The sequence below is a fragment of the Orcinus orca genome, chromosome 12 (assembly GCF_937001465.1).
Source record: "Orcinus orca chromosome 12, mOrcOrc1.1, whole genome shotgun sequence".
Lineage (NCBI taxonomy): Eukaryota > Metazoa > Chordata > Mammalia > Artiodactyla > Delphinidae > Orcinus > Orcinus orca.
In genome coordinates, this window is record NC_064570.1 from 1,328,707 (window position 1) to 1,342,500 (window position 13,794).

The 13,794-nt window shown below is 48.4% G+C and overlaps 1 protein-coding gene across 5 annotated transcripts in view; it reads right to left on the minus strand.

The window, feature by feature from the left end:
- Positions 1-13,794, minus strand: part of SMOC2 (SPARC related modular calcium binding 2) — a 155,441-nt gene that overhangs the window by 68,964 nt on the left and 72,683 nt on the right. For 3 of the 5 annotated variants that reach the window (XM_033403970.2, XM_049695215.1, XM_004278850.3), the window contains 2 exons: positions 11,944-12,027; positions 10,629-10,703 (listed from right to left, as the gene is read on the minus strand). In XM_033403970.2, coding sequence (XP_033259861.1) covers positions 10,629-10,703; positions 11,944-12,027 — 159 coding nt within the window. The remainder of the gene's footprint in view (positions 1-10,628; positions 10,704-11,943; positions 12,028-13,794) is intronic. The other 2 variants (XM_033403971.2, XM_004278851.3) reach the window with 1 other exon arrangement.

Genomic DNA, 13,794 nt, shown 5'->3' on the forward strand with positions numbered 1-13,794 from the left:
AGGTTGATGAGAAATTACCCAGATAGCGTTCATGAGTATTACACTTCTTTAACCAAACACAAAATCATTCCTGTTGTAAGGGGACTTTTCAAGAGAAAGATCCCTGGAGCCCAGGGTGACTGCAGAAAAGAAGGATGCAGAAGGGGGCTGGAGATGTACATAAAGGGGGCACACCAACAGCCCCTTTACCTCCATGCTGAGCCGTTTTCCTGATAGGTTGTGCTTTCAGTGCAAACACCCAAATCCAAGCACAGTAAAATCACTCTGTTCTGTATGTTACGGACTGAACTGTTTTCCTCCAAAACCCACAGGGTAAAGCCCTAACTAACCCTCAATATGCCTGTATTTGCAGACAGGGCTCTTAAGAAGGTGATTAAGGTTAAATGTGGTCATAAAGGTCATGGGACCCAAGTCCTTACAAGAGGAAGCACAGACACCAGGACTGCGAGAGCCCATAGCAGAGGCCATGTGAGGACACAGAGAAGATGCAGCTGTCTGCAGGCCAGGAAGAGCCTTCTCACCAGGACCCATCCTGCTGGCACCTCTGCTCGGACTCCCAGCCTCCAGGACCAGAAATAAACAGCTCCCCGCCCCAGTCTGTGGTGTTTTGTTAAGACAGCCCTAGCAGACGAATACATTGTACGAAAACTCGATTTTTTGAAGCAAGCCCAAGGAACCTTTCTCTGCTGAAGATTAGCCCAACAGAGGTTGAAAACAGGGAAGTGTGTTCATTGGCAGGCAGGGTTGCCAGACAAAATACAGGATACCGGGTGAAATGAGACTTTCAGATAAACGAAGACTAGTTTTAGTATAAGTATATCCCATGCAAGTTTTATACTTTTTTCTTTTATAACATTTTCTCCTATCCCTTCCCCACTCAGACCTGCTGTTGATGTAACTGTTAGCCAACTTCACCAGCTGAAAGAAGAAAATTCAAGTTAGAGGGAGGAAATTTTCCAGCAGGATTAACACCAAATTCCACCCTCAAAGTTCAGGCTAGTCTATGGAAGAGGACGGTATAAGGGCATGTTTTTGCAAAGCAGGAAGACCGCTGGCTTTGGGGGCACGAAGGCCTCTGTGAGGCTCTGTGGGCGGCGGCGGCAGCTCCCTGTCTTACCCAAAAGGGGGTCTCAACTCTGGGCGACAGAGGGAGACCTTGGTTAGGCAACAAAAGCATGAGCAACAAAAGAGAAATAGATAAATTGGATTTCATCAAAATTAAAACCCCTTGTGATTCAAAGGGCATTATCAAAAAAGTGAAAAGGTAACACACAGGATGGAACAAAATACTTGCAAATCACATATTGGATAAGGGATCTGTTTCTAGCATACATAAAGTCTAACAACTCCAGAACTAAAGGCAGATAACCAAACAATAAAATGTGCACAGGATTTGAACAGACATGTCTCCAAAGAAGATTTACAAGTAAGCGCCTGAAAAGGTGTTAAACATCCTTAGTCATCAGGGAAATGCAAGGCAAAACCACAAGGAGACTCGACTCCACACTTCCCAGAATGACTGTGATCCAAAAAATGGAAAATGACAAGTGCTGGAGAGGATGTGGAGAAATCGGCATCCTTGTGCGTTGCTGATGAGGACGCAAAATGGTACATCCACTTTGGAAACAGTCTGTCAGCCCCTAAACATGTTAAATGTCGAGTTACGATGTGACCCAGCAATTCAACTGCTGGAGCAGTAATGAACCCAAGAGAAAACGTATGTCCGCACAAAAATTTGTGTGGGAATGTTCATAGCAGCACTATTCGTAATAGCTGACAAGTGGAAACGACCCAGATGTCCATCAGCTGATGAACAGATAAATAAAATGTGGTCCATACATACGAGGGAAAGTTATTGAGGCGTAAAAAGGGACGAGGTCCTGAGACGCACGCTGCCACGTGGATGACCCACATGAGCATAATGGTAAGTGAAAGAAACCAGTCACCAAGACGCCATATGGTAAGATTCTACACACCTGAAATGACAGAACAAGTCCATCTACAGAGCCTGAAGCAGATTTGTGGTCACCAAGGGCTGGGGGTTGTCAGTGGGGACCGATTGCTAATGAATATGGGGTTTGGGGTTTCTGGAGAGATGAAATGTTCTAAAACTAGGTTGTGGTGATATCGCACAACTCTGTAACTTTATCAAAACTTCTGACTTGCACACTTCAAACTGGTCAATTGTACGGTATGTGAATCCCATCTCAGTAAAGCTGCTTAAAGAAAACACACAGCATGGAGTGTGGATGGGCAGAGGTGGCTTAAGAGGTTGCAGAATGGGCGGCCACCTGGAGGCCACCAGAGGCCCTAGAAGGCACCCGGCCTTATGGTGAGGTGACCCAGGAGGCCGCTGCAGAGCTCTGAACAGAGACGTGGCTCTTGCTTTAAAAGCTCAATGTCGAGAAAGCTGCAGTGGGGAGAAAGACCGAAGCAGAAACACAGATGGGGAGGCCTGGAGACCCTCAGAACCCAAGCGGTGACCCAAGCCAAGCAAAGCCCAGATGCCTCAGTGGGCCTGGCGCTGCGGGCCTGGAGGGAAGCGGACGACGTGACACACCTCAGAGGCAGGACAGAATGGAGGTGTGAAAGGAAGGGGCACACAGCATGAGGACAACTGATATCTGTGTGGCCTTGGCCTAGTCCTCCGATGCCTTCCAGAAACAGTGCTTTGTTTTACATACATATGTAATTACAAGAAAACACTTAAAGATGGCCAAAACCCTGCTGATAATGGTTAACACGTGTTTGCAGTGGGACCCAAATGTTTCATAAATGAAAATCACCAGAGAAGCTGCTTAAAAGGCAGCTGCAGAAGCCCCACCCCAGAGGCTCCAGTGTTCTGATCGAGGGTGAGATAAGGAATGTGCATTTTAATCAGGATTCTAGGTCTGGTGGCGCAAGTTTTAACAGGCAGCACCGTGCTGTGGGAAGCACAGGGAACCAGCAAGTACAAAGCAGCACTGAGCTTCCCGGGGCGTGAGCACAGGGCTGGGGAGACGGGACCCAAGCACACACCCATCTGCAGCAGAACGTAAACGTATGTATACATAACATGAATACACACTCACAGGGGTGTGTGTGTGTGTGTGTGTGTGCAACCATACGAATGACGCAAAAGGAAACATAAACTAACCAGTGAGACACGATCACAGGACCTAATCACGCAGTGAAGCTATATCATATTTACTGTTTTCCTAGAGGCTGTATCCAGGGCTCAACCAGCGCCTGACACGCAGAGACCTTGGACAAGAGACCGGCTTCCGGCAGCAGGACGGAGGGAGCAGAGGCGGCGGGTCCAAGGCCAGGCTGGACCTGCAGGAGGGGTCTCTGCCCTCCGTGTGGCTCTCCCCTTCCTGAAACTGATCCACGGATGAGGCCACAGAGCCCAGGAGAGAAGGCCCCTGGGTCCCCGCACGGCCGCAGAGAGGGGCTCCCCCGGGATGGTCCCCAGGGCAAGGGTGAACTTGTGAGCTTCCTGTCTAGACACGGAATTGCGGGTGCATTTCTTTCAACATTTACACCTACCCTTCCTGATAAACCCCGGTGTGTCATTTAGAAACCTATGCCCCCATGATGATCATACAAAGTAAACCGGAACATTAGGCGAATCACCTGGACTTGCTGCTTAGGTAAATTTGTGCACTTTTTGTATGTCTGGGGTAAGATAGGCTGGTACAAAAGATCTAAGTAGTTTGAGAAACTACTAATATCTTCAGGTCTACGTCTTAGTACACAGAACCGTAATATTACTTAGATATTCTGTGTTTTGATGCAGATGTTTTATTAACTATATAACTTAAACGAGATCTTTTTTAACAGGCAGATCCTTGGTCTGCTTTTTCATCTGAAACACAATAGCCTGACGTATGCTGGCTTTAGCCACTAATGGGATTTTCAGGCAAAACCAGAGGAACGCTTCCAGACCAGGGCTTATCTGAGAGAGAAACTCAGGATGCAAGCAAAGAGGAGAAAGATGATAACTATGAAGACGAATGAAGGTAAGGGGAAAGGTTGCATCTGTTAAAAAACAAAGGTAATTTTCTGATAGAAAATAAGTACTTCATACATGCTCGATCGTACAGACACTTGCACACACCACACCATTCCCGGGACTGAATCAAAATCCTTAACAACTGATGAACGTTTTCCAAACTCGCCGGCCGCACAGCCAGGTCACGCAGGGCCTTGTCACCGGCCATGCATCATGCTTGGGCAAGAGCCGGGCATCAGTCAGCAGTGTAAACGGCGAGGATGACAAGACAGGGCCCATTGAGAAGAGGCGGCCATCGGCGGAATAGCCTTCCACTGCCCTCGCGGGCGAGGCGGGAATTCTAGTCTGGGTTTCACCATGTGAGTCGTTTCCAAAAAGACCCTCCACTGTTTATGAGCCGCATCAGTCCCGATTTAGTCTCTGATCCAACTGATGGGAAGACCACAGAAAGAGGACCACGGCGATACCTGGTCTATTAACGTTCTGTTCACACGTGTGAAGAGCAAAGAAGAGACGTCGCGTCTGGTTCACGCAGCAAAGCAGCCCAGTACAGGACACAGCCTACGAGCCTCACCGCCACAGAGAAACCTTTCCTCAGCACTGCCAGTCCCATCATACACTTTCCAGAACCTGAATTCTCCAAAGCAGGTATCCAGTAACCTCTGTAGTGAACACACACACGCGCGAGTGACAGAGATTCTCAAGAAACGTCCTCTTGTTATCTGCAAAGTCCAGGCCTGAGCTCGCATGTAAACAAGTGGATATTAACCCCAGTCCTATTTACACCCTGGCCACTGATGGCCCCGCTGGACGCCAGGGCTCCCTGGGACACGCCCCGATTCCCGTGAGGTCAGCTCACCGTTGCCGTGGAGATGAGGTGCTGAACTGGTGCTCAGAGAGGCTGATCGGGGCCGCCGTGCCGTGTGGGAGCCCAGCTCAGCCCCTGCCCTTCCCGAGGCCCCAGGGGCTCCGAGCTGTAGCAGCCATAACTCTCGTCAGAAGGAAGCCTGCACTAGACCCAGGGGCTCGGGGAAAGGGACGGCTGGGCCCACAGCAGCTCAGCTCACTCTGTCCCGCGCCGTGAGCGGTCCATCTGGCCCCCGCCCCGGTCCCCTGTGCTCCATCCCACGTGAAGAGGGGCTTCGTGTGCGGCGCCCCTTCCGCCTGCCTGGGAGCAGTTCTGCCCAGGGTCACCTCCCATCACGTCCCGTCTGGAGCCACCGCCCTCCCCAGAGGACAGCCTGGCCAGGCGAGAACCGCCAGAACCCATCCAGGTGCTTCCGGGGCGAGGCGGGCTCCTCCCATCCAGGTGCTTCCGGGGCGAGGCGGGCTCCTAACCCACCGTCAACAACAGAGGCACCTCGGGAAACTTGGACCAAAGTCACATCACAGCAAGGTGGTTGGCTTTGAAAGGGACGCGAGTCTGACGTGCAGTCACAGATCTGGGCTAGACCCCTGCCAGCCACCTGGAGATTCTGAAAGGTGTTCTCACCCACAGGACAGGGAGAAGTGGGCTATATTACGCATTAAATCACAGAGGACTCTGCCTGATGCAAAGTAAGCTTTCCACGACTTGTAGGCTGTGGCTCCACAAAGGGCACTGTTTAACGTCAGTAACTCAACGATGGGCTGAATCTCATTTATCCAGAGAATAAAGAAGTCGAACGCCCTTTTTGTTTTCACACGGTGAGGGTACAGGTGTCTGTGTGTACAGAGGCTGGTGTGTGTTTTCAAGCAGCTCAGATACAATTTGCTTACTTGCATTACTTTTTCCTGTACTTATGCTGAAATGCTGCATCTGATTATCTAACCAGAGTTTGAATACTGAAATCTAAGAATTAAATACGATTGGAATTAAAACTCCCTTTTATAGTTAGGAAACTTGGATAAATTGTCTTGTACATTTTTAGGTAGCTTCATTAATATCGGTAAACAGCACACGTTTACAGTACCCGTTTGAAAGGAGCTATTTGATTTATTTTAATCTCTTCAAAGGACCAACACTTTATAAGAATGTAGTTGGCACCTTGATGTTTCGTAATGTCATGTTTGAAGAATGGAATAGAAAGGGAAATGAGGAACTAATACTTTAAGGCTTTAAAAGGAAGAAAGAAAATAGAACGGGTGTTCTGTTCCCCCAGGGAGTGCAATTTACCATGATTTAGAGCAGAATCAAAAGACAATCATCTTTTGGCAGTAAGTTTAATACTGCAATAAAACAAAACTATCAATCCCGAATAAAACAGAAAAATGTTTCCACGGAGGGGGTCCCATAAAACTGTGGAACATCCTGAGATACAGAACATCTCTTGGATATAAAACAGAGCTATTTTTAATGGCTTAGGGAGGAAAACATATTTTTCTTCCCAGTGGGAGGAGGGTTTCAGAGATGGCAAAAGCGGGGCCTCTAGGTTTTCTCCAGTTCACGTGCAAACCTTAAAAAGACCGCAAACCGGAAGACCACTAAAGCCAGGGGCTGGTTTATCAGAGCCGCCTGAGCGGCTTGCGTGTGCCCTGGGTCTGCAGCCATCCGCAGCGCCCTGGAACTCAGGGCCCACCTCTGGAGGCCTCCGAGGGCCCATCTCCTTGGCTCGACCACAGACAGAGAGAGAAAGCAGACATGCTCCCCTGCCAGCTTGGGATCTGAATAAGTAATGAAACCAAACGCCCGATGAGGCCCCAGATTCGCGCTCTTGGTCTTCAGGAAGCACCACCCGCTCTGAAGCCGCTGGGAGCGGGCGCTAGTGCCCCCCGCCAGTGCCCACCTCCTAGCTGGCCAGGCTGGGCCTTGCGGAGGCACCGTGACCCCAGATGGTGACAGTGGCCGGAGTAGGGCGGGGAAGACCCTCAGCCTTCCCAAACTGCAGATTCCTAAAGCAAATGGACGAGGGGGTTCCATGCATCACGGCTGAGGCCAACAAGGGTGTTTCCAAGGGGCACTGTCACACAGCACACGTCAAAGGACAACCCACTCCGGGACCTTAGAGCTCACGTTTCCGGGGGCAACCGTTGGAGGTGTGGGGCAAAGCCAGAACGCATCTCTTTCCCCAGGGCAGGGCAGAGACGCCGATGCAGGACCCATCTTGCACGCTGCCCGCCCGTGGACCCCAGCAAAGCCCTGGGTCCCCGCAGAGCCCTGCACGCCTGGTGCACTGCAGTGTCTGCACTGGAGAACAGGGGCCCACTCAGCGGATAAATTGTTTATGTGAAATAAACAATGAGACAACAGAGAGCCCTCTGTGCTCTCCTGATGGAAAAGATAAACAGAGTCCGCCTGCCCATGCCACGCCCCACGGGCCTTCATGGGGGCCCCTCCTGCTGGGTGAGCAAGCCGAAGGGTGGAGGGGAACCCCCTTTACTCAAAGTCACCCATCTAAACGGCGCTCTCTTCTACAAAATGCCTTCACGGGAACATCTGTGCTTGACCGAGAGACTGGGGGCCGTGGCTCGGCCGGTGGACACGCAGTCGGGACCTGCTGGATGGGTTATTGACCCAGCTCATGAAGAGCTAGCGAGCCGGGGAAACGGACTGCACGGGAGCCTCCGTCCCGAGTCTAGAAGGGATAGCTCCCTGGAACGCGGCCCCTCCGCTCCCTGAAGGGCTGAGGGAGAAGCCCCCCGCCCTGCCCTGGGGACCTGCGGGCGTGGACTGCACGCTCGGGCTCTGTGTGCTGGGTCCCGTCACGAGGGCAGAGCTAAACGTGCAAAACGAGCCCAGAGCAGACGGGAGGAGTGACGCTGAGCGTGCGCGCAGAGGGAGGGCGTCGGGGGGCGCGTGCAGGTGGGTGCGCGCAGAGGGCCGAGACGAGGCGCCAGGAGCTGGGCCCCCAGCAGACCCAGCAGTGACCGAGAGTTGAGAATATTTGAAAAGCAAAGTGTGCCTTCCCAGGAGCAGGGATAGGAAATAAGAATGTAGGTAAGACAGTGCGCGGTTTGCTCGGGAAACAGTCTGAGGTCTGAGGACGAGGGCCAGGAAGAAGGGTCTTCGGGGAAATGAGAAAGGGGACGAGCGGCGGGGTCAGGCTGGAAGACACAAGAGGGTCCATCCGCATCGCTCGTCCGCAGCCACCGTGGGAAACGCCCTTGTGTCCCCACTCCTCCAGCTTTCTCTGCCCCGTCCCCTCAGTGTGATGAAGGATTCGAACTGAAGGTTTAACGGCTGACAATGGCTGTAGGCAGCACAGGTGCATTTTAACAGGGGCCCGGCTGCGTCACCAGGTGAGCACGGACAGCGATGCCAGGCGCCCCCATGTCTCAGTGAAGCAGAGGAGGTGTCCCCTCTCTGAAGGACAGTGGTGAGGATCACGGCCGGGGTCGGTGGTCAGGTGGCATTGCAGTTCCCATCCTCAGAGACCCTGCCCATGCCGTCTGGGCTTGGCTGTAACTGCCTTCTCCTCCTCTGAGATTCGGGGATGGGAAGTGCAGCAGCCCCACTGGCTTGCTGTGTCGGCGGAGCAGGACAGAGGGGCAACGAGGCATGTGAGGTACCAGCACATCGTAAGCACGAGAAACGTTAGCCGCTCTTACTATTATCACTGTTGCTCCAACTAACAAAGAAAGTGCATTCTTTAGTATTCTAGATTGGTTTGAAGGAAATCAGGCAGAGGAGGTACTTAATGTACCGCAGGGCAAGAGAATCAGTTTAATAAACAGAGATATAAATTAATTTGATATAATTAAACTGTCACAAAATCTCTTATCTGGTAAAATCTCGTAATCAATTTCTATAACTTCCATGAATGGAATGATAAAGTTGAATATAATAAGATGACTCAAGAACATGAAGAAATAGACACTGTCAATTATATATTAATAGAAAAAAACCGAGTCACGCATTCTTAAGTAAAATGCAGTTTTAGGTTCTGGTCACTCACTCAATGTATATTGAATCATATAATGAAAATGATGCTTTTCCTGCATAATGAACCAACAGAAGAATATTCCATTTATATTGAACTTCAATTACTAAAAGTCTAGCAGTGAAACTGTCATGGTATGTACATTAGATCAAACTTTTAGTTATTTATGTATTTATTTTTTGTTTCCTTTAGTTTGCTTTAGATAAGAATGCAATGATACCATCAAAGTGGCCGTGGAACACGTGGAATAAATTAAACATGTACTGAGTGCCTATCACGTGTAAATTTTCATAGACTCGGATTATTTTGTTTCCTTTACAAGGAGGTCCCTTCTGAAAACAACTATCACTTTATGCTCCAAAGTACATTTGCCCATATACCCACACGGCCTCCCTCACCACGCATGGCAATCATACTCCCCAAGTTTGGTCACGTAAGTAATATTATGTTATTTTAGTGCAAACTTGGGGGGGTGCGGGGAATAGTACTTTTAACTGATATGAAGAAACACCAGAGAAAAAAGGCAATGCATTCTCAGTTTGGCTTCTTCTATAAAGGAACATGAAAGAGTACCAACAAACAAGGTAAATTTTTAAAAACACAGAATAACAAAAAGTCACAACTTATTTATGTTTTGTTAAATAAATGTGTCTACTTCTACCAAAAAAGATTATTACTAAAAGTATCTTTTAAAAATAAAAATTAAGTACAAAGGAAACTCTTCTGACATTGAAATCTCAGTGACAATGGTGGTCATTCCGTAAAATCTATGATTGTTTGCCATTTTATCACTAAACTTAATAAAGTAAATACTATATTTAACATCTTAAAATACTCACTAGGGCTGACTTTCTTTGGACCGTCAGAAAGAGCATGTATCTGAACAACTGGCATTAAATAGAGATATAACCTCATAATTTCCTGCCCCATGTCTACAAGTCAACTCAATGTCACCTTTTTGTGTTCTACACATGTAGGCTGATTTAAATCAAATTACAGTGTAGGTAACTTACGTAAACTGGAATTTCCTGAAGCACTATTTTCAGTCCCACTAAGTACTGCAAGTCTGCACTGTTTTTATTAGTTAATTATAATTGACAGGTCATGTAAGGCCTGAAAATCTGGTAACAGAAAGTAATGGGTGAAATACAGACGTACTTGTTCTGTGAGCTTATACGGAACTAACTCTGTCAAACCCTGAATAGCTTCCTACTGACAATTAGAACTGCTTTTTAAAACAATGTACATTTCCAATGACATTTTTACAATAATTTTATATTTGTTTCTCAAATTAACTTTGAGTACTGCCACACTGATGTTCCCCTGGGCATCAGTGAAATCCCCTGAATTTCAAGGTCCCCCAATAAATCTGAAACATTCAATGTTTGAACCAGTTTCCAATGTACTAGTCTATATGGTACAGAAGCAAACCAAATTAGGCAAGTTTTGGAAATACGGTGACAAGACTGAACAAAACTAACTTGGTTTCTAAAGTTCATAAGAGAAACGTACAGGTTAATGTCTCTATGCAATAGGAAAACGTATCCATAATGATAATTTCTGAGCAAAAAATGTTAACTATTCTATAATATGTTCTATAACTTACCATATTTAATAAAACACTCAGATTTGAACTGCATTTTGGTGGGCAAGCCATGGCATTATTTGCGCGACTCATTGGTAGCCAGGGAAAAAGATGTGCTCTGCACGTAACTTCCAGAAAACAAGACCACTTTCCAGGTCCATTAACTAAGTCACACTGGGCTCCTTTTTACCTGAATTCTTATTGGTTTTGTTCTGTCGACTTTTAACTTGTTCAGTCCAAAGCGTGGGGTATCGTGATGCAATATCTAATGAACCAAGATAAAATGACGATTATTTTAATTCATCATGAAAACACAAAGTCTCTCAATTAAAGATTTCAGCAGGCAGTCGAAAAGCCCCCAAAATCAATACAATCAGTAAACACACATTGTAGAGATTTTTTAAAAATAATAAAATGATTATGTGCAGGAAACAAAAGGGAATGACAACATACATTTTTAAAAACTTTAGCATATGCCTTTTTCTTTCTTTCTTCGTCCAAAAGTATAAATAAAAGTGATATGAGTCCAGACAGGCTCCACTGGAAAGAACAGGTTTTGGCAAAAAGTCCCAAAGTATAGAAACATATCCTTGTGTGGTAAAGATGGATATTCATGTAACACACAGGGTCGTCACTCAGTTGAAAGATTGAATACAAAGTGCAGTACGTAAAGCGTAACTTTTGCCTACAGCATTCTGGGAACAGATCTTTGGCAGTAATATTAACAAATGTAACTGAATATTTACGGTGCGATCAGTACACCACGTGCCCGAGAGCCACACTGAGGCCGACCGGCTGGTCACACGTGCCTTTGTCCCCTATCGGCTTTGTGACGTCGGACACGCTCTCATCTGTGATACGACGTCCTGAGGGCTCAGTGGGCTCAAGTAACAGAGTCCATGGCATTTAGTACCAAGCAAAAGTTAGTTATCATGATTATCCTTGTTATTATTAGTTTCAAAGCACGATGTCATCCTACCCTCTGATCTTTGATTTATTTATTATGTGCACTCCTTACACTTGATCTTCAAACCTGACCCCCCTTTCGACCCGAGAATTGGTCATACAGTGGCAAATACCTACAACAATGTATTAAAAGGCTAAGAGTAGGCAATCCATCCTTCTCGTAACCACAACATTCAGTAAGCCTCTGAAACATCTCTATACATGTGACTTCACAAAACTGGTCTTTGTAAGGGTGGTGATCACATGACATGAAGAGTGAGCGGGGGAAATGGCATATGCTAGCGCACCCTCTGGAAATATATATTTCATGTTATCCAGATAAAATCTCAACTCAGAGACTTGTACTTAAAGAGAGACCTCTGCGTGTGCTGTGTGAAAGCACCACGGCAACACGCAGGGGCCCTCAGGAGGGACGGCGGGGCCTCATAAAGGTGGAAAAGGCCAACCCAGCCCGTCCTGAGCGCAGTCCTCGCAAGAGGACGTGGCTGCACCCCTAGGCCCACGCCCCACCCCCAACACAACCCCCCACCGACACTCACCTTCCTCATCTCCTTGAGGCTGAGTCTCCAACGCTGGAGCTGAGGCATCATCTGAATTCAGAACGGAAAAGATTTGCAAGGAGACTACAATTATGAGAGTAAGTGAAGTAAGTGTGCATACAGGATGGACCCTAAGGCTTGCATACACCCCCACGATCCACCAAACCACACCCCAGCACTCAGCAAACCCTACAGAGGCTCAAAGCTCCAGACAGACCCCACAGGGAAGGGGTAGGTGTGACGTGAAGCCTCAAAGCTCCAAACAGACCTCACGGGGAAGGGGTAGGTGTGACGTAAGGCACCGGTGCCAAGCGGATGGACGAGGGAGGGTCCGCAGGAATGGGGGGGCTGGGGAGCTGGGGGGCTGGCCTCCCTGCTGTGCCCCTGCTTTCCAGAGTGGAAGGCGGGGATGGAGACCCAGGCCCTGGACTGTGCCCCGTGGGTCTCTCGACCCCTCAGGCCTCCTGTGTCGACACGTGAGAGGCTGGTGGGGAACCCGGTGAGAGCGTCAGAGGACAGAGGGACGAGTGTGGAGTAGAAAGCTCCACGCCATTTCACTGAAAACATTATTCCAAGGACACAGTCTTTATTGAATTAGTTGAAAAACACTCGTTGGGCTCCCTGGTAAGCAAGCCTCTAGGAGCCCCCCAGGCAAGGGGGCCCCAGCCAGGGACGCTGTTACAAGGCACACTGCGGGGGGCTCTCGAGAACCAGCCTAGTGTTTTTATTCATGTGATTTTTTTTTTTTTTTTTAACAATTTCGGGATCAAAATACAGCAAGCAGTGGTAGAGGGAAGGGGCAGCCACATGGCTTATGTAGTTAACTGTGACCCATTACTATTCCAGCTCTCTGAAGAATAAAAATGAAGTTCTTTTCAGGGGAAAACAAAAAAGAATATTTTTAAAATTCTTGAACATTTAACCATCTCCAGAAAAAAAGCTTGTTATCTGTCGAAATACTGACAAAACGTAGCATCATTTATCTGAAATAGGCAAGTCTAATAGTGGTAGTAGCAATAAACCGGAAGTATTTCGCTACTGAATATTCTATCATCTTCTTCCAAGAACGAAATGGGGAAGATATTTAAAACATATCTGAAAGTCTTAACAGAACACACTGAGAAAAGTCTTAGCATAGTTAAACACCCTTTGGAATGACAAGCAGAAAGTGCACGGTTAACGTTGCACGTTTCTGCTGAGGCCCAAGTAGGCCACCGCGCTGGCGCCAGCAGCCCCCGTCTGACCCCTGCGTCCAGGCCAGTCTGAGTTCTCAGCCGAGCTAACCAGGGCGAGAGGTGACGGCGGGCGGGGGGCGTCCCTGAGGGACAATGAAGGTGCCGGCCCCCAATCCTGTCCCTCCCCCGCCCCTAACGCCAGCACCAGGGGCCCCTACGTTCCTGCCTTGGCCACAGGCCCCTGGGCAGCGTGGTTCTCCTAACCCACCACCAGGCTCTGGCCCCCGGAGAGTCTGTCCCGGTGCAACTAGCCCACTGGCACCTACTGGGCTCAGCCTCAGAAAACGAAGCCAAACCACGGGCAGCTGGGTGCCCTTCACTTTCCCTCCGGGGAGTTTGTTAAATGTCTCTTTTTCCCAGTCACCCAGCTTCGTTACTTATTCTCAGGTATTTCCTCTGACAGGCACGTCTGGAGATCAAGGGGCTCCAGTAGAAGGAATGTGTTCTTCCCTTAAATCCACTTCTGAGCCCATGTGCCAATTCCCTGGGGATGTTTTAAAACTTTTTCCCGTGGATTCGACCTGTATCACCATGAACAGGATTGGGTGCGGCGCCTGAAAGAGTGTTTCCCTCCGTCTCCCTTTCAGCCTTTGACTCCTGTTTCTCACCACGAACA